At 41.0% G+C, this 23,128-nt stretch overlaps 1 protein-coding gene across 2 annotated transcripts in view; it reads right to left on the bottom strand.

The window, feature by feature from the left end:
- Positions 1-23,128, bottom strand: part of MED14 (mediator complex subunit 14) — a 72,735-nt gene that overhangs the window by 9,247 nt on the left and 40,360 nt on the right. The window contains exons 16-26 of one of the 2 annotated variants that reach the window (XM_078065225.1): positions 20,659-20,735; positions 15,164-15,324; positions 14,927-15,073; positions 14,179-14,270; positions 13,071-13,223; positions 12,483-12,752; positions 9,000-9,140; positions 7,337-7,448; positions 4,652-4,783; positions 2,412-2,594; positions 1,227-1,462 (exon numbers count right to left, since the gene is read on the bottom strand). In XM_078065225.1, the coding sequence (XP_077921351.1) occupies positions 1,227-1,462; positions 2,412-2,594; positions 4,652-4,783; positions 7,337-7,448; positions 9,000-9,140; positions 12,483-12,752; positions 13,071-13,223; positions 14,179-14,270; positions 14,927-15,073; positions 15,164-15,324; positions 20,659-20,735 (1,704 nt within the window). The remainder of the gene's footprint in view (positions 1-1,226; positions 1,463-2,411; positions 2,595-4,651; positions 4,784-7,336; positions 7,449-8,999; positions 9,141-12,482; positions 12,753-13,070; positions 13,224-14,178; positions 14,271-14,926; positions 15,074-15,163; positions 15,325-20,658; positions 20,736-23,128) is intronic. The other variant, XM_078065226.1, reaches the window with a different exon arrangement.

Raw genomic sequence — 23,128 nt, 5'->3', positions numbered from 1 at the left:
TCTGGATTGGGACCTTACACTGGCCCAGGGGTTGGTAAATTTTTCTGTAAAGTAATGGAGAATAAATATTTTAGGCTACATGGTCTCTGTCGCAACTACTCAATGATGCCATCGTAGTTGAAAGCTGCCGACAATCCATAAATTAATGGGTGTGACTATGTTCCAGTAAAACTTTATTTACAAACAGGTGGTGCATAGGACTTGCCTTCCCCACTACAGGGCCAGTAGTTATTGACCCCTGCTCTATCGTAACATACTGATTATGCAGATGAGCAAAATGAGGTTCAAAGAGCTGAAAGCTTACGTGGCTTGTAAGTGGCAGAGGGAGGGTAGATCACAGGTCTCATAATAATCATTTTATAAAATGCTAATTTATTCAACTTATGTTAAAACCTCTATTATTTTCAAATCTTAATATAAAGGTTGCAAAATAGCTTGGTGCCATCCGTGGAGTAGATATTTCAAACATTCACCATTCTACCTCATTAACACATACATATATCAAGAGTTATAAATAACTAACAGATACTGAATAATACCAAGACATTATGCTAAGGGCTTTATATGAAGTATCTCGAATTCCCACAATTGTTATGAGTTAGGTAAATACTATTATCTACCATTATCAAAAAGGTAAAGGGATCTGCCTAAGCTTGTACTAGCTGGTGGCATGGCCTGGGTACAAACCCAGAGAGTCAGACTCCAGAGCTGGGGCTATCAACTCTGAACTATCTCCTGAGGGTATCACCACAGGACACGTCCTTTTCTGACTTTTTCTAAATCAGTTCAGTTGTTCATGAATTTAAAAAGGAGTTTTCAACCTTGTGATCAAAAATAATTTTATTTCAATGGAGAATCCGATTCAAAGTCAGCCTGCCTGCAAGGGGATTCCAGAAGGCCCATAGTTGCTTGTATGCTACTCTCTGCAAAGGCAGATCCTGGGAGCATTTGTCCCATGGTGCTGTGGGGACCCTGTGGGACCTATCTCTGGGCCCGTTAGCCGTAGCACAGCAAACTATAAAACGCAGGAACATGTTAACCTAAGAATGGAAAAGAAAACAGTGGAGTCCGTTTTTAATGCTAGAGCAGGGTGGAAAGCACAGTTCCAGCGAGCTAGTTAAAGGAAGTGAGGGAACATCATTTTAGTTCAGATGCTGTTCTGTGGGGCAACTTATCAGCACCCGCCTTCAACAACCATCACTGAGGAGTTCACTAGGTACCCATACCGTTTCTTGTTGAATAATTCTTTGAAGGTGCCGTCTCATGATGACCGATCCAAGGAATCTCTCAAGCGGAGAACAAAGATAACTACCTGCCAGGCCAGGCACAAGGCCTGGTGTTGGAGAGGGCAGCAGTAAAATGTTCAAGGCACTGTGAGTGAGGATGGTAGGTATGGAGGCTGCCCAGGAGCGCTGAGGTAGTTTACGAGGTGGAGGCATGTTTGTTGGCAAAGTTTGGGAACCTTTTGGGAAGGAAAACATGTCATTTCAGTCACAAATACATACAGTCCCACTGTTCTGTTTTGCTTTTATTATAAATCTTTGATATTCTAAAGCAATCCATACTGTTTTCATTACTCCTTGTGGCTTAACAATCATATGTTAGCTTCCTTTTAGCAAAATGGCCAGGGTTCTTCTTCTCCCTGTAGCTAGGTTCCTTACAAAGTGACTTTGTAGCAAGCCCTTAGAGGGATGAGTCTATTTCTCTTCCTGGGATCTGGGCTGGCCCTGTGACTTGCTGTGACTTAAAGAATGCAGTGGAAGGGACGTGGTACCGGCTGCAAATTTAGGATTTCACTCACGTTCTTGAAACCCCGTCCAGCCACCAGGTGATCAAACCTGTGATCAAGTATGAGACCACATGGAGCAGAGGAAGCCACACCGGCTGGGGCCATTTTAGACCAGCCAGGCCCCAGCCCCCACAGGAGCTGACCACAGACACATGAGTGAGCAAAGCAGAGCCTAGAAAAATCACCCAGCTTGGCTTAGCCCAAATCGCCATCCTATAGAATGGTGAGCTAATAATAAGATTGCTGTTCTAAGTCATTAAACGTTACCTGGCAAAGCTAACTAACATATGTGCACAATTCTGTTCTGTGTTAATTTGTACAACCTTGTCAGTTAACTTTAGGTGTCCCTCAAGGTCTAGTTTTGCAGCTAAGTTAGTAGACATAACAAAGGTACTGGGGCTCACCTCACTAGACTTCTGGAGGAGACATTTCCCTTTCTTATATTTTGCTTTAACTGTGCAAATTAACTATCGTTAACCAATTTACTAAATGGATTAAAGTTTAAGTTATTAAGTATCCTCATTTAACAAGTAGGTCACAACGTCAAATATGAGGATGGAAAAAAAAATAGGTCATCTGGAGGTTAGACTAAAACCAACACAAAAATGGTGATGACGCTCACTTGTTCCAGCTCGAGGGGAATGAGAAGCATCTGGAACTGGAGAATGTAGTGATGGATTGGCTGGTGACATTCCAGGCATGCGTGTTGCTGGTGAGGGGCCGGACACTTGAGGAGACCCTGGCCAGTTCCCGGCTCGTCCACTTGGTGACACCATAGTGTATGGAGAACTAGGGTCCAGGGTCCCTGTAAACAAGTGAACAGATGGTTTTCAAAACCTGTATTTTAATAACTGAAAAGTACTTGACGGTGCTGAAATGCTTGACACTTTACAAGGTGCTCATTTTATTTTTCTTTTCGCTATTTCACTGAAGTATGATGCTTCTTCATATGGCACATCTGAAGGTCTATTTTGTATAGTTTACGTACTTTTTAACGTGAAACAAAATTAGAAAAATACAGAATGAGAAAGGATAAAATTTACCTTCACACAAGCTTCAACATATGCAATGTGTAACAATCTACTTTACACTATGCAACAACCTACTATTTTCAAAACCCATTTGCAAACGTCTTTGAAAATGTTAAGCAAAAAAATCTCAAAGCTCACTTCAGGGCAGAAATCTTATATTTTTCAAGTAAACCTGACAAATTATGTTTTTCATTCTATTCAAGGCTGAGGAGAGGGAAATTTTCCCTCTTCTTTCTTTAGTAAATGCTACACTGACTGAAAAATGAACCAAGAATCAAGTTTTGAAAGCAGCAACTTCCAGGGGCGCCTGGGTGGCTAATTCGTTAATCGTCTGCCTTCAGCTCAAGTCATGATCCCAGGGTCCTGGGATTGAGCCCTGCATCAGGCTCCCTGCTCCGCGGGAAGCTTGCTTCTCCCTCTCCCACTCCCCCTGCTTGTGTTCCTTCTCTCACTGTGTCTCTCTCTGTCAGTCAAACAAATAAATAAAATCTTAAAAAAAAAAAAAAGAAGAAAGCAGCAACTTCCTGAACAATTTGATATTTAAATGTCATTCCGCAGTTACTTTTAATGTATTATTTATACCCCTCTGTAACCAAAGGATACTGAGAAAATACTTTTACCATATATCAGAGAGTAAATGATCCTAACTTAAAAGTCTTATAAATTGGTAAGAAAAAACACAAGAACATATAGGCAGGCATAAAATAAATACCAAAGACCGATGAGAGAAAAAAGGTTTACCTTCATTAATAATCAAAGAAATGCACATTAAACAAAAAGATACCATTTTTCACCTATCAAAATGACCAAGATTTCTGAAAGTCGTAATACCCTGCGTTCGCAATGATGCAGGAAAATAGGCATTCTTGTTTGATGCTAGAGGAAATTGGTACAGCCTTTCAGGTGAGCAATTTGCAGTATGTTTCAAAAGCTTTAGAATTTCTCAAACCCTTTGAGACAGCAATTCCATGTCTAGGAACTTACCTAAGGGAATAATCATGTGAGCAGAGATGATACCATTTTCAGTTGTTAAAACAAAAAAAATGGAAACATTCTAAACATATAATAGGAGGGCAGTTAAATTATGTTATGTCAAGACAAGGGAATACTATGAAGCCATTTAGTATGACGATGTAGAGTTTTTACTGATAGAAATGTCCCTACAAATATTAATAGTAGACAAAACCACAGACGCTACACAGCTGTAAAAACTGAGGAAGTCCTTTATGTTGTGATTTGGCATGGCATTCAGGAAAAATAGATGAAAAAAGTAAGGCACTGAAGTATGTGTAAAAGGGGTGAGAACACTTACAGGCATCTGCTTGTGTATGCAGACAACATCTCTGCAAGGACACATAAGAAATTAACAAGACTGAATGCCTCTGGGAAGAGGAATTGGGTGGTTGGTGGCATCGAAACACTCCCCTGGCTACTACTTCTATTCTTTAGTTGAACCAATTCAAAATAAAATTTTTGAGTTAAAAAATTCAAGTCTCAAAACTACATATGGTACAGTCCCAATTGTGGGGGGAGGTGTGGAGAGGAGAGACAAGCAGACAGGTGGAGAGCAACAGAGAGGCGAGCAGGCAGGTGAGCAGGGGGTGCGTGACGGGAAGAGCAAGGCAGAAGCGAGGGGGGAGGGGGAGAGAGTCCAAAGCAGACGGACTAACTGGTAGATCTCTGAGTGGTGGGATGAGGACAAATTCATTTTCTTTGGCGATTTCCCCAATGAACAAAGTGCTAATTTTGCAATACGAAAAGAATTTATTTACCAAAAAACTACTTCCACATCAAATTCTTATGCTATCGCGGTTTCCACGTATGGACTCACCATGTGGACTAGCAAAACTGGCCCCTGGTCCTATTGAGATTCCATGCGAGGATGGGGGAGGAGTTGGAACAAATGACGCTGGTGAAGGGGCCCTCAGAGCCCCACTGGGGGAGCTGGCAGCATGCAGATTTCCTAATAAAGGAAAATAATTACAGATGATCTTGCAGGACACATAGCATGTCCTGGCCAAGGACCTCAAGTAAAGACTCTCTCTACGGATTAAAGAAATAAGTAGTAAAGCTCCCTTAAATAGCACAGAGAAAATCTGAAATGATTTTGTTACTGAAAAAGAGAGAGAGATCAATTCCATGGGGCCCAAATTCTAGCTCTTATATTGACCTGAGTTTAAAAAAAAAAAAAAAAATCCAGTGTACTTTTGTGTTCGCTCATTCACTCTTTCAGCAAGTGGGCATGAATGTTAATTTCATGCCAAGCATTGCTGTAGGCACTGGGGATGCAGCAGTTGACAGACAAAAATTCCTGCCCTTGTGGAGTTTCTATTCTAGTAGAATTAGAAAGACAACAAATGTATGTCAGGTAGTGGTAAGTGCTATGGAGAAAACCAGGGCAAGGAAAGGGGGCAATATCATGTAATGGCAGAGGTGGGTGCTGTTCTTTCTATAAAGCAACCCCAGAAGACCGCTCTAAGAAGGGGGCATGTGGGTAAGTGAAGGGTAAGGTGTGAAGATACCCAGGGGGTAAGAGATTCCAGGCCAAAAGAAGAGCTAATGCAAAGGCCCCAAAGGCAGCAGCAAAAATAACAGGGAGGGGGCCAGTGTGGCTGGATCAGTGGGAGCCACGGGGAAGTGGGAGGAGATGAGGACAGAGAGGTGGTGGTGGGGGTCCCAGATCACACGGGGACTCGTAGGCCACTCTAAGGACTTAGGGTTTACCCTGAATGAGATGGGAAACCACTGCAAAGTTTGGAGTGAAGGAGTCATAAACTAGCTTCTGTTCTGGAAGGATCACCCTAACCATTGTGTAAAAAACAGACTACAGGGCAAGGGCAGGGAAACCAGTTAGAGGCAACAGTAATAATCCAACTGAGAGATGGTTAATGGCTTGGGTGAGGGTGGAGGCTGAGGAGGGTTAGAGTCTGGATAAATTCTCAGTACAGAGGGAACAGTATCTGGGACTGACTGAAGTGGGTGTGAGAGAAAGAGGAATCCAGCATGACTCCAACAGCTCTGGCCAAGCGGCAGGCAGGAAGGGGCTGCCGTTTCCGGAGTTTGGGGGCAGGGTGCGCGGGCAGGTGTTAGGAGTTGAGGCTCAGCCATTGTCTACCCATCTAACAAGGGCATGCTGACCAGACAGCTGGAAAACACAGGACTTGAGTTCAGGGGAGAGGTCTAGATGGCAGATATTAAAAAACTGAGAGCAGTGAGCTTAAAGATGGGATTTAGCCACAGGACTAGTTTCAATTGAGGATCAGGAAAGAGGGAACCATGCTCCCCAAACTATGAATAAATGCGACACAGAGACACTTGCTACATTACCATCACTATCCTCAGTTTTCACATGTTTCAATTTCTCTACTACTAAGAGAATTTCGTATTTTCTACATTCTATACCTAATGCAGTGCCTTACGTGCAGTATGTTCATCAACTCGATTAACCTTTAAGTGTCATGTTTAGATATTCAGCTGTGGGTTTGCTGTGGGGATTAAATGGATAAAGTGCTCAGAACACGGCTTGGCACACAGCAAGCACTATATACCTGTCTGCTACTATAATCATTTCAAAATAATTATTTCTACTTCCTTCTACATAAAACCTCACTCATATCCTAGAAACACATGCCCCTTGGGTTCTCTGCCCACATCTCCCGTTTTGCTCCTTGCTCCCTAAGCAGCTCCTTCTCAGGCTCCTACACCTGGGAAGCAGCTGCCGGTACTCCGCAGGGGCTGAGCTCACCCACCCAGCTCAGCCTTCAGTGACCTTCAGTGACATGACAATAACTTCCAAATCTTCATCTGTGGTTCCACCATCTCTGCTGAGCAGGTAAGGGGTCATCTACCCAAGAAATCTGATACCCGTCTTCCTTGCTAGACGATATGCTTGAGAGCAGGACTGGTATCTGGCTTGCTGCTGTATCCCCAGCGCCATGGAGCATCTGGCCCAGGGCAAGAACTTAAGCGATACCAGCAAATTGTTCAGTTAAAAGTAAAAATTAGGCATCCTCAAGCAATTTTATAGTGCACTTCATGGGGCTGCCAACAGAGTCATTTTGTTTGGATAAGCAGGCTCTGCACTGGCCCACTCTGCGGGGCACAGCACCTTTCATATATACCAGGGCTCAGCAAACTTGTTCTGCAAGGGGTCGTCCTAGCAGGAGAGCAGCCCCTGACATTGCATGAATGGGTGTGGCTGGGTTCCCCCAAAACTACAAAATGACTACAAAAACAGGTGATGGGCAGGATCGTGTTGTGATCAGCTCTCCTTGGAGCTGTGCCATGAGCCTGGCTCTGGGTGACAAAACCTCCACTTAATTCAAACCTTTCAACATGTTCCCGAGTCACGAACGCAGCTTTCACAACCCTGCCATAAGGAACGAATGGCACATACCTAGCCACAGATAAGGGAGTGGTCTCTGAAGGTCTAGGCTACATGGGTGGTGCTTGGGTGTGTCCATGTATGTTCTGGATGTCAGAGTGGAACACAACAAAAGAGTAAGTAATATCTTACCTGGAGACTGTGTGTGCATCATAGAGGGAGACTGATTAACTGTGCTGTGGTAAGATGTAGGGGGTGAAGTAAGGGGATAAGCACCTGACGATCCCGGCTGTTTGGGAAATGGCTGAAAAGAAAAAAAGTACATGTTGGTCAAACGGGCCATGTGCGTATAGTATATAGTATATACGGCTGAAGAGTTAACCTTTACACAGTTCACTGGTTACCAACAGGAAACACAAGATGTGAAAATGTGCAAAATACACATCTGTAACACAAGTTTTTAAAAACTCCCCGACTTTCAAAATGTTTAAAAAACAGCAAGAACTAACTCCTGACCTTGTAATACCATTGCTTTTATCCCTCAAGATGTTTTTGCTTATTTTATCTACCATATCACTGATTTATCTGTATCTTTTCTCTCCCATTTCCCGGATTCTAAGAGTCTCTCCCCACCCCTTTAGTATTTCTGAAGTCAAGGTGTATCTTTCGATTCCTGGTATGGCACAGTTTAACTGGCAATTCATAAAAAGTAGTGCATCTTACACTTGGTGGAGTTTTTAAAGGCAATGAAATACGGTTGTTTAACCTGACCTCTCCTCACCTTTACTTTCATCTCCAGCAATGAAAAACCTAGGACAATGAAATCCTTCCTAGTTTTTCATTTGAGGTACAAATCACATATAGTAAAGGACACAAATCTTAGAAAATGTCCAGTCTGATGAATTTTCACAAATGTCACCGCCACAGAGATCGAGACCCTGAAGAACACCACCAGTGCCCCGGAGGCCTCCCTCAGCCACCTTCCAAGGCTTTACCACTTCCCCAAAGGTAAGCACTATTCTGATCTCTGTCACTCAAGCTTGATTTTGCCAGTTTTCACATTTCATATAAATACTGAATGTACTTCTGAGTGTCTGGCTTTTTTTGTTCAACATTACGTCAGCGAGATTCACCATGTAGTAGTTTGTTTTTTCATTTCTATAAAGTATTCTATTGTATACGGAATAGACCCAGTTTATTCACTCATTCTGTTGCTTGATACTTGGGTTAGTTTACACTTTTTACATAAATAACGTTTCTGTGAACATTCTCGTTGTTTTTTGGATGCATTTCTGTTGTACATATACCTAAGAGTAGAATTACTAAATCACAGGTATGCCTAATGTTCAGATTTAGTGCTCTGGAATACTGCTAAACACCACTGCACGGTTGTTATACCATTTTATGCACCCTCCAGTAGTAAATGAGTTTCAGTTGCTGCTAATACCAAATGTTGCCAAGAATGATCAATTTTCTTCTTAAAGCCGTTTTTGTGGGTTTTGAGTATTATCTCACTGTGGTTTTAAGTTGTATTTCTGTGATGTCAAATGACGTTGAACACCCTTTCTGTGCTTACCAGCCGTTTTGATATCATACTCTTTCATGATCGCATGGCTAATCACCTCACATCGTTTTAAATGCACGAGTCTGAGGTTAATGGTACTTCTGGTACTGTTCACTTGCCATCACTAGAAGCCGCCTTCTCTCCCTCTGTCACTATTTTTTCATATGGACTTCTTGGACACCTTGGGCCCACCAAGGACCTCCTTGCCTTTCAATAAAGACGCTCAGACACCTGAAGAACCCATTAAGTGACGGGAATGCGATACCATTTGGAATTTCAGCTAGACATCACCTGTTGCTGGGGTGGTGGCTGGAGCTGTGAGATTAAAGAATCCATCATATCTCCTCCTATGGGAGAAGGGGGATTATCGTCCTCGTTTACAGACCTTCTTCGAGCATCCTGATTGCTGTCAACAAACATATTCAGGAATGTCTATGGATATAAACAGGTAGAATTCAGATTATTTTACTTAACTTTACTAAGATATTTTTAATCATTTAGACTATTTTAAGAGAAACAAATATACTACACCCATCTCTAAAATAGAAGTTTGGTATACAGCCACTATTATGAGGACAACCTGGAAGATATATTGATAATTTTGAAGGGGGGAAACTGAGGAAACTGGTTAACTGCAACAACAGAAACAAAATCTAAGTTAAAAATCCTGTCCATTAAGAAGTATTGTGCAAGTACAAAGTTGAAGAGAGAAGTACACCCTGGTACCTCCTCACACCAAGTCAAAGTATTTCCTTACTAACTTCTGAACCAGAAATGCAGGAAACAAAAGAAAAGTTGTATGTTGGCCATCTAAGTAATTTCAGTGACTTGGGAAATTTCCTATTGGGTGAGAGTCATCATTTTGTAAGCTAGAAAATACGACAGAGGAAAACTGAATGCAGAAACTAAGCCATCTTTCCTCTTTTTATCTTACGTGACTGAAATCTTGAACCACCAAGAGTGGGACAATCTCGTTTTATGGGATAGGTCATCAAAAATTAAGCAAGGCTACCAGAGTTTGTGCCTCAAGCATTCTCTTCCTTTTAATACTCTCCACCTTCCCCATCCTCAAACACATAGATCAAAAGCTTACCAGGATCGCTAGAAAGCTTTTAAAAGTACATTGCCTGATTTCTAATAAAAGATGATGGATTCACAACACACATTTTATCTTTCCCCAATACCCCACTGAAACTCCTAAAAAAATTTTTTTAAAGCAATAAGTTACAAATACAGAAAGAATGGGAGAAGAAAAAAATAGCAATGAATTCTGGAGGCTGCGGAGCAGATGGCTGAGTGGTAAGTGAACTATCCAATGTGAGGAAGTTGTATCCTAAAGCTAGCACTGGGGAAAGCCAAGAAGCAAAGCTATTTCCGTCCAGATCCTCAAGACATGTAGGAACTGGCAGCACTAGACACCTCTGGAAGTGGGGATGAAAGTGGGATTAAAAATAGGACTGGTCGAAAGTCTCTTTAAGAGACACTGAAAGCCTCCCAGAGCCTCTGTCACTCTCACTGAGTGAGGTTGACTTCTACCACTCTGGTGGAGGGTCTCTGACTAGGGGGACTCTAGCATCGATCGAGAGGAATGCCGTATTAAAAATGAAGATTATGGGGCACCTGGCTGGTTCAGTCAGAAGAGCATGCGACTCTTGATCTCGGGGTTGTGAGCTCGAGCCCCACGTTGGGTGTAGAGATTACTTTAAAAAAAAAAAAAAAGAAGAAGAAGAAGATTAAAGTTTACATACTGAATGCTGAAAATAGTAGTTTCCTTCTCTTATTTGATTTGCCAAAAATTGGGGGCCAGATGCACACCATCTATGCAGAGACTTGAATACTCCTCTCTTGGTACTCATACCAGCCCAACAAAAAGACCTCAATCTACTGACACTGGGAGTTACCCTAAGAAATGGCCCAAGCAGATCATGCTGCAATGAAGACCACAGTCAGTAAGTCTCACCTTTTAGTAAGAGCTGCGAGTTAAAAATCACTAACATGAAAGAGATCAAAACCAAAAAAAGCAAGGTGCATGAAATGGAGATTATGTAGGAAGAAAAGGGGTAAGAGAAGATAAGATAGCCATATACAACAAAGATGTCATAAAATGAACACTTAGAAACAAAAGAGAGCTCCTGGAAATTTTTTTAAAGATGGCAAAAAAATTATCAAAAATACAAAGACTGAAAGGAAAAAAATGAGGAAATCTCCCAGAAACAAAGAGATAAAAACAGAAAAGACAAGAAAATCAGAGGATAAGTCCAGGATACCAAGCCTCAGAATAGTAGTGGTAACCAGAAAGAGCTAACAGAGAAAACAAAGAAGAATCAAGAAATAATACAAGGAAATTCCCAGAGCCAAAGGATGTAAGTTTCCAGCGTCAAAGAACCTACTTAGTTACATAAGGCTCAAGAACTAGAACGAGATTGAACAACTCAACAGTCACAATAGACGTTAGAAGACAATGGAGCAATGTCTTCAAAATTCTTACAGAAAATGACTGTAATCTTGAATTCTACACCTAGCCATTCTCTCAATTAGATGAGGGTAAACTAAAGATGTTTTTAGGCACACAAAGTCTCAAAATAATCTCCCACATACCTTCTCCCAGGAAACTACGTAGAGGTATTCTACCAAAACAATGGAGTAAACCAAGAAAAAGACCTGCAGTCCACGCCACAGGGCATGCCACGCGAGAGAGAAGCCAAGGACTCTCCCTCTTCCCCATCCTTCTACAGATTCCTAAATCAACACTGTGCAAAGGGCATGGGGCACTGCCATTCCAGATTGGAGGTCAGACGGTTGTAGAAGAGATTTCTTCAAGATGAAACCAGTGAGGTTTCTGATATGTGAACGCACAGAGGGGAGAGTTTATATACAGGGGAGAGACTTTAAGGTTGAGTTAGTGGTTAAGTATACAAAAAGGTAAGCAAAAAAAGTAAATTAATAACTCCCAGAAAAATAAAATGTTGAACAAGAAAGGAAAAGTAATTATAGTAAGCTTGGTGTATAGTGTTTACATATTTATAATATTGAGAATACCGAAAAATCATCTGATCAAAATTGCTGCCTAACCATACTGCAAGGATAGAAGGAAAGAAAAAAGGTATACTGGGAGCAGCCTGGGAGGATGAAGAGGCATATAGGAATTGAAACAGAATTAAACCCTCATCTTCCATTGTGAGGATCAGATAATGCCCTCAACTAAGAAGTCCACAAACAGCAATGTAAGCATGTTATTTAGAGATAAGGATGTAAATACCAAGAGAATCACCACCTAAGAGTTGAAAACAGAGCAGGAAAAGGGCAAGACTGGGTTGCAAGCAACTAATTTTCAAAACAAGCCTTTGGAACTATTTGACTCTAAACTATAAGCACATACAATTGAGCTATTATACAAGAATCTGCAGGGATTGTGGCCCAGGACCCTACATTTTAAAAAAACTTCATGGTTGAACTGATGAATCAAACTTTCTCAATAATCGATGAGAAAGACATTGCTGAAGTTCCTTAAAGTTCCAACTAGCAAACAGGACTCTCTTCGGTATCATTCACCATATGCATTACAAGGAAAGGAGATTTTATCATCTCATACATGTAGGCACAGCGCTTTATAAGAACTTCCTGTTCCTTTGGAAGGACGCTGCGGAGGTGATAAACTAACACAGCTGCTTATTAAACAGGAATTTGTTGCTTTTCCCCATTATTTCCCCCTTTTAAAGGAATTGTTTTAGAGACATTTATGTTTATTTATGCTAGAATACTAAAGTCGGTTACCTTTAGTCCGGGTGCAGGATAAAAACCTTCCACTAACTTGCTATTATCAAAAAGACTATAGGCACCATCCCGGATCGCCACCACGCCTCGGCTCCGGCAGTAAATGTCGATGCAGTACATGTTCCTAAAGGCCAGTCTGATGTGGGTGGACGACTGTGGCAGGATGGAGAAGCACTGGTAAGCAGTGTTGGTTCTCTGGGTCAAGCCCAACATCGGCACAGTGGGGAGTTTGTTGATGGCATTTAATGGAGCCTGAGTATCAAAGAGTACCTAAAAGGAACACACACAGTGAGAGCCAGCCAGTTTCTGTACAAATGCTGAAGTCTCAGAATCTTCCATGTCTAACAGTCATAAATGAGCCAAGGTCTTCCTGGCATATTCCATGTACCTTTCCCTTGAAAAGAATGCAAACTACATCACTGCATCCACTTTGAATCAAAAAAATTCTCCAAGAAGAGTGCGAGACATAAAAGATAAAACATGCACCCTAGTCACTGAAGACAAGTTAATCCCACATGATTTTTAGTTTTACATGAGCCACTAACACTGATGGAGTCATATTTTTACACAGAAAATAAACTTAATTACCTGTAATAACTGAACCACATTTGGTGTTTTGTTGAACATTTCCTGAAGCTGATGGAGAATGGTATTGTGACAGTTACTGCAACCTGAGTTTGGGCCAACAGTGCCCAAAGAAATGTGAAATTTTTGATGTATGGAATTCCACTGGATGCTAATCTAAATCAAAGAGATTACATGTTTCAGAAACTGAGAAAGAAACAGATTCAAGTAGAAGAAAAAACAATGTTTAACCAATAAGGCAAAATGCCAAAGATCAACATGAGGTCTTTTTGGAAAGCCAGTCAGAAGACTGGACTCTATAATAAACTCCAGAAGTGCCGTCCCTATGGACCGGTACATTCGCGAAGTAGGTGTGTATTAGTCCACTTCCACCAAATAAAACAGAAAGAGAAGGTGCTAGAGAAAAAATCTGGATTAAACTTTATTTGAAAATGATCATTGGTGTTTCTTATTTTTCATTTTTATCTAGGACTGAAGAAAAGTCACCCTCTACATGAGCACTGTCATAAAGGGAAAGGAAGCCACTTCTCACACAGATGCTTTCAATTTATAGATTTTAAACACTCAATTTCTGATATTACTTGACGTCGAAGAGTCCAGAAAGAAGCCAGCTGACTGAATTTTTATACTAAATTTCTAGGACTTTACATACGGAGTGGGAAGAAAATGAGGAAACAGAGATTACGGGGAATGCCTTCAAGATTGGGACAGGATCAAACAACGTTAATAATCACATGACCAAAAGCATAAACGTACAGTATTGTTCAAAACCATTCATAATCTTCATTATATTAATCATGTTGCTAACCAGATTTGAAATCTGTAAAGAAAAAAAAAATACAAACACCAAAAGTACATTACCTGGTCCAAAACTCATCAAGATTATATATCCCATCAAAGAGGGCATAATTTTCACTTTCAATTTTAAAGAGTTAAGCATTCTAGTATACTAGTCTACTATATAGCATCAAAGTATTTAAAATTTACCATTTTAACCCTAATTTTTACTTGAGTCCTCAATTAGTTCAAGGCAGTTTGCATAACTTCTGAATTCTTCATTTTTAAAGGATTTATGAGAGGAATTTCAGTTTTAATTAGTTCATAGACTTACTGAGCTTCCCTTGGTGGTTCCATAACACAAGATAAGTTTTCGGTAATTATAAACACGGACTTCTGAGAAAATATTTAGATGAGCAGGTATGTCTAAAGAGAAAGGAAGCAAAAAAGAGATTAAGATGATACATGCAAAACTTTAAAACACATATTTGGAGAAGAGGGCATCTGGGCAGTATCACATGCCTAGCTGGAAGGATCTCTAGATACATAATTTTGTTAAAAAAATTAAAAATAAAAAAAGGAAAGCGATGGCATAGACAGTGGGCTTCCATGTCCATTTCTACAGAAGGGGTCCAGGGCAGGGGCAGAGTACTGAAGCAGTACAGCACAGCAGTGGGGCGGTTCCAATTCCAGCTCTACCCTTTACTAGCTGTGCGACCTTCAGCAAGTTCCGCAGTCTCTGCAACTTGTTTTCTTCATTTGTGAAATGAGGAATAACTCAACTAGTTCACAGGGTGACTGTGAGGATTAAATGGGTTAACAAAAGCAAACTGTTACACTGTATGGTGCATAGTAGACTCAATAAATACTCCCTGTTACTATAATATGGTAGAGCTCGGAAGTAAAAAATTTCTGGATACATAAGAAACTTAACAGTGGTTGTCTCTGGGCAAAAGCCTGAGGTAGAAGGGAAACTTATTTTTCATTAGATATTCTTTTGAAAAAAAATTTTTTTACGATGTTTTACTTTTTCAGTTAAGAAAAGGGGGGTACCCCCCCAAAAGGAAGATTATCACATGTACCTGGTAGAGAACGTGCAAATTCCAACACACACTCATATAATCGTGCAATGCTATTCCAGTCATTAAGGAACATTTCAACCACTTTTCTACCACCAACAGGTTCAGACAACAGGTTTTCATATGTCAGATAAACATGCCGCGATGGCCCTACAGGATTAAAAAAGAGGATTAATAGCTATCAATACTAAAAAGAAAAGCCCCAAAATACGCAAAGACAAAATGTGTGAAGCAGCTCACCTTGCTCCCTAGTAGAAGTGCCATTAAGTGGACAATTCGCAAACACTAACTCCGCCACCCATGTGCGGTTATTTCTACCTTGCAATCGGAAAGTGCAATCGAGGAGAGAGCGGTCCAGAGCCTTCTGGGTTTCCTCATTCACACCCTTACAGGGAGGAATTCTGGCAATGAAAGACAGAGCATATGAAGTGTACTTTGCATCACAGAAAGACAATCTACACAACAACATTCGGGGTATCACGTTAGTGCTTCAGTTCAAGCTCCATTACTAGGTGCCTTCTGCAAAAGAAGCGATTCATAGCAATTCATAGCACTGAACCCACTTCTACTCACATCAACACAGATTAGGACCTCTTGCTTTAACCAAGTGTTTGTCTGAGTGTTTTAACGAAGTGTGTCTGTCTTCATCCTTATTCCTATCATTAGAAACACTATGATTCTTCAGAGTGAAAATCAAAGATACTGGCTTTCTATGAAATCTACCTAGAACATCCTCAAGGAAAAGCTAAGGTGTAAAACCACCCTTGAGAACAGAATGATACAGTGGAAAGAACACAGGCTTTGGATCAGGGACCTGCATTCTAATTCTGACCCAGCCACATTAACCTCTCTGAATTTCAGTTTCCCAACTACACAATGGAGATAATTACCTTATGGGTCACTGATTTTGAAACATGACACACCGTACGTGAAGTGTTCATGGCAGCTAATATAATAGGTATTCGTGTATGTTAGTTCCCTTTGTGGTAAAACCAAGTCTCACTGATGCCAAGATAAAATGCCAGGTTTGTTATCTCTACCCCCCTCTCCAATAGAGGTAACACTCATGTGATAAAGCTTTGCATGTATTAACTCATTTAACATATTTTCACTTAAATATGTCACATATAGGAGAGGAATGTATTAGCTTTGGTGTCGTAAAATACCTACCTATCCATTTTCTTCTTGCAGCTTTATGGACTATCTTGTCATAAAACATTATGAAGTAATATATTTTCACTGTTTTTTTCAGTAACAGATGAAATAATGAGACAATATATTTTTTAATTACACATTATCCTTTAACTCCTAGGGATGGTGGGTTAATTCTCAGACTTGGTATAATGATTACCTATATCTAAGTCTAACAAAAATTGGAAATATGGAATCTTGATTCAGGCCTCTTATTCAGAAACACCTAGAATAGGGTTTCTCAACATCAGCAATACTGACATTTGAGGCTGGGTAATTCTCTGTTGTGTAGCCTTGGCCTCTCCCTACCAGATGCCAGTAGTATCTCCCACCCCCTCTTCTCAGTTAATGATCACCAAAAAAATCTCCAAACATTGCCCAATGTCCCCCTAGAGGGCAAAATCGCCCTGGGGTTAAGAACCACTTGCCTAGAATAAACAATTTAAGAGGGCAAAAGAGAGACAGAGATTGCAGATTATAAAAAAAAATCTGTAGGGGAGAAAACAGCTACATAGGTTGCATAAAAAGAAAATCAACATAGTACTAAAATTTTGTCAATTAATTAAAAATTCCACCACAGCTCCTCTTAAATGTATAGCGTGTTTTTTTTTTTTCCCAACATTTCAAAAGTTAATCTTTGGGGCACCTGGGTGGCTCAGTCAGTTAAGCATCTGCCTTCGGCTCAGGCTCAGGTCATGATCCCGGGGTCCTGGGATGAGCCCGGAGTAGGGCTCCCTGCTCAGCCAGGAGTCTGTTTCCCCTCTGCCCCTCCCCCTGCTCCTGTGCTCCCTCTCTATCAAATAAATAAAATCTTTTTTTAAAAAAAAAGTTAATCTTTCATACTACATAATTTTTATCACTCACAACCAGAAAGATTTTGTCCAATATTATTTGTGGTAAATTACAGAAATCATATACATTGCATATATGCTTGTCAATTCCGTAGGTATACTGAAGACTTTTGCTTATCCTTATCCCTGAAAACATAACCCCAACCCACAGGAGTTATAAAGCAGCCAATTCAGATCGATTTTTAAATCTTGGTTTAAAAAATATAAATGCATACATTATCTTCCTTTCACATAAATAGGTGTTTCGTGAAATCCATCTGGTTAGAAAATGAACCCAGAGAAGCCAGCATGTCTTCAAGTAAAGAGTAAGACTCCTTTCAATTTATGCTCTGAGGGACAGCATGACCCTAACAGTGCATTCTATGTCACCTTCTTCATCTGCGATACACAAGTAATTGGCTCAGCTTCAAGGAACCTGTAAACTATTTACTTGCTTTTAAGGTAAATAAACGACAATTCTAACTTTAATCGTCCCCCATGTGAGGAGAAAAATAGATAGTTCCCCAAAAGGAAACTTTTGAAACAAAACTGTTACAAACTCAAGATACGGCAAAATACTGTTAGAGTCACCAAAAAATGAAGAACTGAGAAAGATGTTTCCTGGACAATGGCTTAACCTTATCTGAAAATTTCTAGCAGTCCAAAAAAGGTTTTTGATCTAAACAGCTATTCCTGACTGATGTTTCTCCTGTAATTCTGAGCATGGGAAGAATGTAGGAACTGGGCTCTGGTCTTCCAGGGCAGACGTGTTAGCACCGCTCGTTTTTGGCCGCGGGCCGCCATCGTGTGCTCTATGTCAGTTTCATTCTGAGGGGTTTTACGAACGTCAGTAACCACAGTATGGCCCTGCGGTGCACAAGGGGGGAGATCACAGAACGTGCTTTTAAGTAAAAGAAGTGCAATTATGCCCACAAGGAAAGTGAAGAGGGTTTTATAAAGGTTGCACGTGCAAATGCAGAAGGACTGAGTCACACAACTGATAGAAGCTGAGTCACACACCTTGCAAAAATGAACTGTGCCTATGCATTATTTGCACAGGCTACAAGAGGCAAAGAAACACAATGGACAAGATGAATAAACCTTGTGGGTGTGGCTAGCAAACCAGCACCACTGCCCAGTAGTGTAATGTTAGTTCGGGAGAAGGTGGGAAGTTTGCTCAAGAGCTCAAATGGAGGCAACTGTGAGCATGCTGCTCTTGAGACCTGAGTAAGCTGAGTCATTCGTGTTGTCGGATGAAAGCTCTTTGGAATCTACACAGGGCAATAGGCCCATGACCATAGCAATCTAAGGTGTTTACCATGATACTTTCACAGATACTTCAAGGAGGCCTGTTCAACGGAGTCTCAAAAAGATAAGTTGAACAAGAACAGAACATATTTTTAACAAAGAGGAGAAAAATGTGCTCAAATTTAAAGCTTTGATGTATCAACTCATACTCCCATTAATATATCTAGGAATAAAGGCTTAAGACTTTCTAAAGATTAAATGCATTAGAGCAATTATATACTAATGAGACCTATGCTAGATTTTTAATTTAGTAAAATCGTGTTTAGACATTTATTGTTTACTGTTTCGTTCTTCATTTCTATACCCTATCCCCATAATCCTCATAATGGACAGCAGGTACTAGACAAACTCATTATCTTTAATTTATCCATTTCTCTATATTTTTTCCTTTTAAGTTTTAAATAAAGACAATAATAGCCAGGATATAATAAAGACTTTTTAAAAATTATTAAATGAAGCTTAAAAAATAGGAAATGCTTCCTTCCTAGGTAGGACTATATCATGGGTTCTCTCGAATTCAAGAAGGAAGGGGACTGAAATTTCTTCATAAAAATGCTGAGAACAAGATATTTTAAGACTCCTGCAAAACATGAAAAATATAACTAAGAGAACAGAACACAAATGTTAACATTATCTATTTATCTGCAGTTGCCAAGAAGAGTGAAAAGATTAAAAAAAAAACAAAAAAAAAACCCAAGCCCCTATACTTTAGGCAGAAGTAATTCAAAACCAAAAGCCATTAAAAGTATCACATTTTCCTACTGATTTCCATTATAAGGCCAGCTCTCTCTCCCGAGAACTTTTTGTAGAGATGGTGTTCAGATAGCCAGCAAGGGAAGCTATCCTAGTTATTTAACTCTGTCTCAAGTGAGCACCTTGACACACGGGTAGAGTGTGTGCTATGGGCTAGCTCTTCCCATCTTCCACAGAAACTACCTGATTCCCAAGTAACAAAAATTAAAGCTCCGCTGGCAGAGCTGCCATGTCTTGGTAGTCAGAGGAATTCGATAAATAAAAACTGCTTCTGTGATTTGTTTTATTAAGCAACGTCTAAGAAACAATACAAATGCCCACCCTACCCCGCCCCCTAAAAACTGTTTTCTGCACCAGAAAGGTTGCTCTCGTAAATGGCACGCTAGTTTTGCCAAGTCCATCCTGGTCGCCTTCCATAGCACACGCACCATATTGGCTTTCCTTCTAAGCATCCTTTGGCCCCTGGTCCTCGATCCATTTAGAGCCAAGCCCTGTGCCCATCTCCCTCTGTATCTATTTAATATCCCAGCTCAATTACTATCACCTTGGTGATGACTCATTTACTTCTCCTGCCCAGCCCTGTTGCCAGAGCATGCGATCCAGCCCTGCCTGGCCAAAGGGATGCGGAGACACCTCAAACCTAGCGAAGCCCCTTCAAACTCACATCTTCGGTGTCCCTTATCTCAGAAAACACCACTATCACCCATCATGTGCCCAAGATAAAACCAACAGGCACCTGTGCCATCTTCTCCTCTTTCTTACCCTCAACATCAATCTCCTCACCAACCCCTGAGTATTCCATCCCCTAAGTCCTTGTGGAACCTTCCCTGGTCTAAGCTACCAACTCTGGTGTGAACCATTTCAGCAACCGGTTTCACCACTCAGTCTTGGTCCCCCTCCAATTGATTCTCAATATGGCTTTCAGGATGAGCTCTCAAAAACACCTAGCTAATGATGTCAGTTTCTGCTTCAAATCGTCTGATGGCTTCTTACTGCCATTAGGATCAAGTCTACATTCCTTAAGGACACTTACAAAGCCCTCCAGGATCTGATCCCTTCCCACTTACAGCTCAGCTCCAGCCTCGTCTCTCTCAACTCCTGCCACTCTGACCTCCTTTCAGTTCCCGGGTACAGAGCTTTCTTTCTCTTGCCCCAAGCAAGAGAAAGAGAAAGAAGAGAAAAACTGCCTCCACCTTAGCAGCTATCCCTTCTGGTCAGCACTCCCCGCCCCACCCCCGCAATCTCCCTTTCCTCTGGCTAATTCTCACCTCTCCTTCAGTCCAAATACCACTGGTACTTCCTCAGGGCTACCCTTTCTGGCTTCAGAACTAGCTCAGATGCTCCTGTTATATGAACCCACAGCATCCTGAAGGGCCCTAGCAGAATGCAACCTGATAAACAGTCACACGGAGTAAACATCCATTAAATGAATGAAAAGAAATGCAGAGGAAAGACATCCTAAGATACCAAGTGGTGTTGGATCTCCACTCAGCAGGTGAAAAGGAAGCCTCCCTCAGACCACAGTAATTCTGTGCAGAAATCTGACATCCACAGGTGCTGAACTCTGCTTTATGCTGTGTCACGGGAGAGGAGTAGCTCTAGCAGTGTGGCTCTAACGTGCGGTACCGAGGGAGACAGAGGACAGGGACTTACTTCAGTAAGCGAATTGCATGGCTGAAGCCATCACCTTCCATTTGCACTCCTTGATGGGGAATCTCCAGATTGGACAACTGGTAAGAGAAAAGCAGGAAGATCAGACCACCAACTTTACAAAGGAAACTACCTTTTATAAGTACTAGTGTCTATTCTCGTGGCACCTGTTTCAGGGCCACTCTGTTCCAAAGTAACAACATGTTAGACATGCGCACTGATTTCCATCATCTGATTTCCTGGGCAACTATATTAAATCCTGTGAAACCCAAAGATGACCCAGAGCTTCTAGTTTAAAAAAAAACACACCCCGGGTGGCAAATCTTCAGAATTCTGGAGACTAATCTACTCCAGCAGTGAGCCAAAAGTCATCCAGAATCAATCCTGGTGGTTCCAAATGATGCAAGTGTAAAATAAGACTGGTTTTCTTAATTATGTCTGTTCAAAACAAAGTCTGAGTCATAGTCACATCCTACTTTTAATCACAATCGTTTTTAGCGTATAACTTTTCTGGAATACTTTTTTTTAAAGATCTTATTTATTTATTTGAGAGAAAGAGAGCAAGCGAGAGAGAACACACAAGCAGGGGAGAGAGGGAGAAGCAGGCTCCCCGCTGAGAGGTGAGCCTGACGTGGGGCTCAATCCCAGCTGAAGGCAGACACTTAACTGACTGAGCCACCCAGGCGCCCCTCTGGAATACATTTTTATTTTTAACAATTAAACTACTTCCTGTTGTGAAACCCAAGAAGAAAAGATTTCCAATTTACGCATTTACCCAATGAGATAGCCTTCCCAACAGGAGGATTCAGAAAGTGAGTTAAGATGAATGCGTGAGACCCCGTAAGTGGAACTACAGGTCATGTAGGTAGCCAAAAAGTCATCTGATGATCTACCGAAGAGAAGCTTGTCTTTGGCACATATTCACAGGTCTTCTATGGCAGGCTATTTATTTACACCCACCTTGTTCCAGAAAGGATTTAAAGTAGCCCTAAGTATTTGACTGAGCCCTGTTCTTTCGGCCTGAGAAGGGCAGAGGTTTAAGAAAAATAGCTGCTAACCCTATAAATAGGCCATAGGAGTTCAGATTCAAAAGGAAGCCAAGTGTAGGAGGACTCAAAAACACCGTCTCTGTCCTATGGATCAGAGATATAAACATCCCTGGTAAGATTAGATTGAGTTATTCACATCTCAGTATAAAGTACTTTTAGGCAGAAAATGTGTTTGCTTTTGTCTTCAACATGGCTTTTTCATTGAGATAAGAAAAAGTAGGCTGTTTAAGAGCTTGAGGGGGTTTCAACAGAGTACTACTATACAATGTTCTTACACGTCCTATGTGTGCAACAGGTATAGGAGCCCAGGGAAGGGGGACAGAGAGGACTATGTCTACAGGTGTTAGGCTACGTGGGCACTACAGAGACAAGTTTTTGCAAGTTTTGTAGGTGGTGAGGGTGGAGGGCAGGCAGGGAGAGAGACATCACATTGCCCCCAGGTACCAGGTAGCCTCCCTTCCCACTACAAAGGTAGTAAATGAATGACATGCATGTCATCAATCCACAGGGCACAATAAGAAAAGCCCAAGAACACAGTCAAGTAGATAGGAAGCATGGACACTGTCTGTACAGTTCAGGAGCTATATGGCCAGTACCCAGGCAAGAAGACATTCATCAAGCTCACAGTTCTAGGAGCTAGGACATCAAGGTCATGAGTATCTATTTTAGATGCCTATTTCTGGGCCTCGATTTCTCTGGGCTATTCCCTTCTTCATAGTTTTACACCTCACCCTCTGGCTTCAGACCTTGAAACCCTAGCAGGGGTCAGCATACAACAGCCCATGGCCCAAATGCAGCCCAATGACTGTTTTTGTAAATAAAGTGTTACTGAAACATAGCCACACTCATCTGTTTAAACATCAACTATGGCTGATTCACACTACAAAAGCAGATCTGAGTAGCTATAATAAGAGACCATATGACCCACAATACCTAAAATACTTACTATCTGGCCCTTTACAGAAAAAGTTTGGCGATTCCTGCTCTAAAGCATGAAAGTGTTCAACAAGTATTCCCAAGACTATCACCATCAGTTTCACTGAAATAATCCACTTCCACATTCCCAAGTCTCTTCTATTTTTTTTTTTTGTATCCTCAATTGTTTTATTCATAAACATTAAAAAAAACATTTTTTTAGTTTTATTGTGGCAAAAGTCTCCATTCCCAATAATTTACAAAGGGGAGGAGTCTTACAAAAAGTAAAACTTTAAAATAGAGGGAAATAATTAAGGTTTTGGTGTATCCCCTTTTAAAGGGATGCCAATCCTTGGCCGGAGTCCTTTTTGTAAATATAAAATGCAGATTCTGTTACTGCCCTTTAATCTCATGTTTGGGGATCACGCTGGATACCACAACTGTGTATTCTTGAAAGACACTAATTCTATGTAAGTCTATTCCTTAGTCCACGTGACAAGAGTAAAAAT

The sequence above is a fragment of the Halichoerus grypus genome, chromosome X, assembly GCF_964656455.1.
Source record: "Halichoerus grypus chromosome X, mHalGry1.hap1.1, whole genome shotgun sequence".
In the NCBI taxonomy this organism is placed as follows: domain Eukaryota; kingdom Metazoa; phylum Chordata; class Mammalia; order Carnivora; family Phocidae; genus Halichoerus; species Halichoerus grypus.
This window is presented reverse-complemented; position numbering and strand designations above follow the sequence as displayed.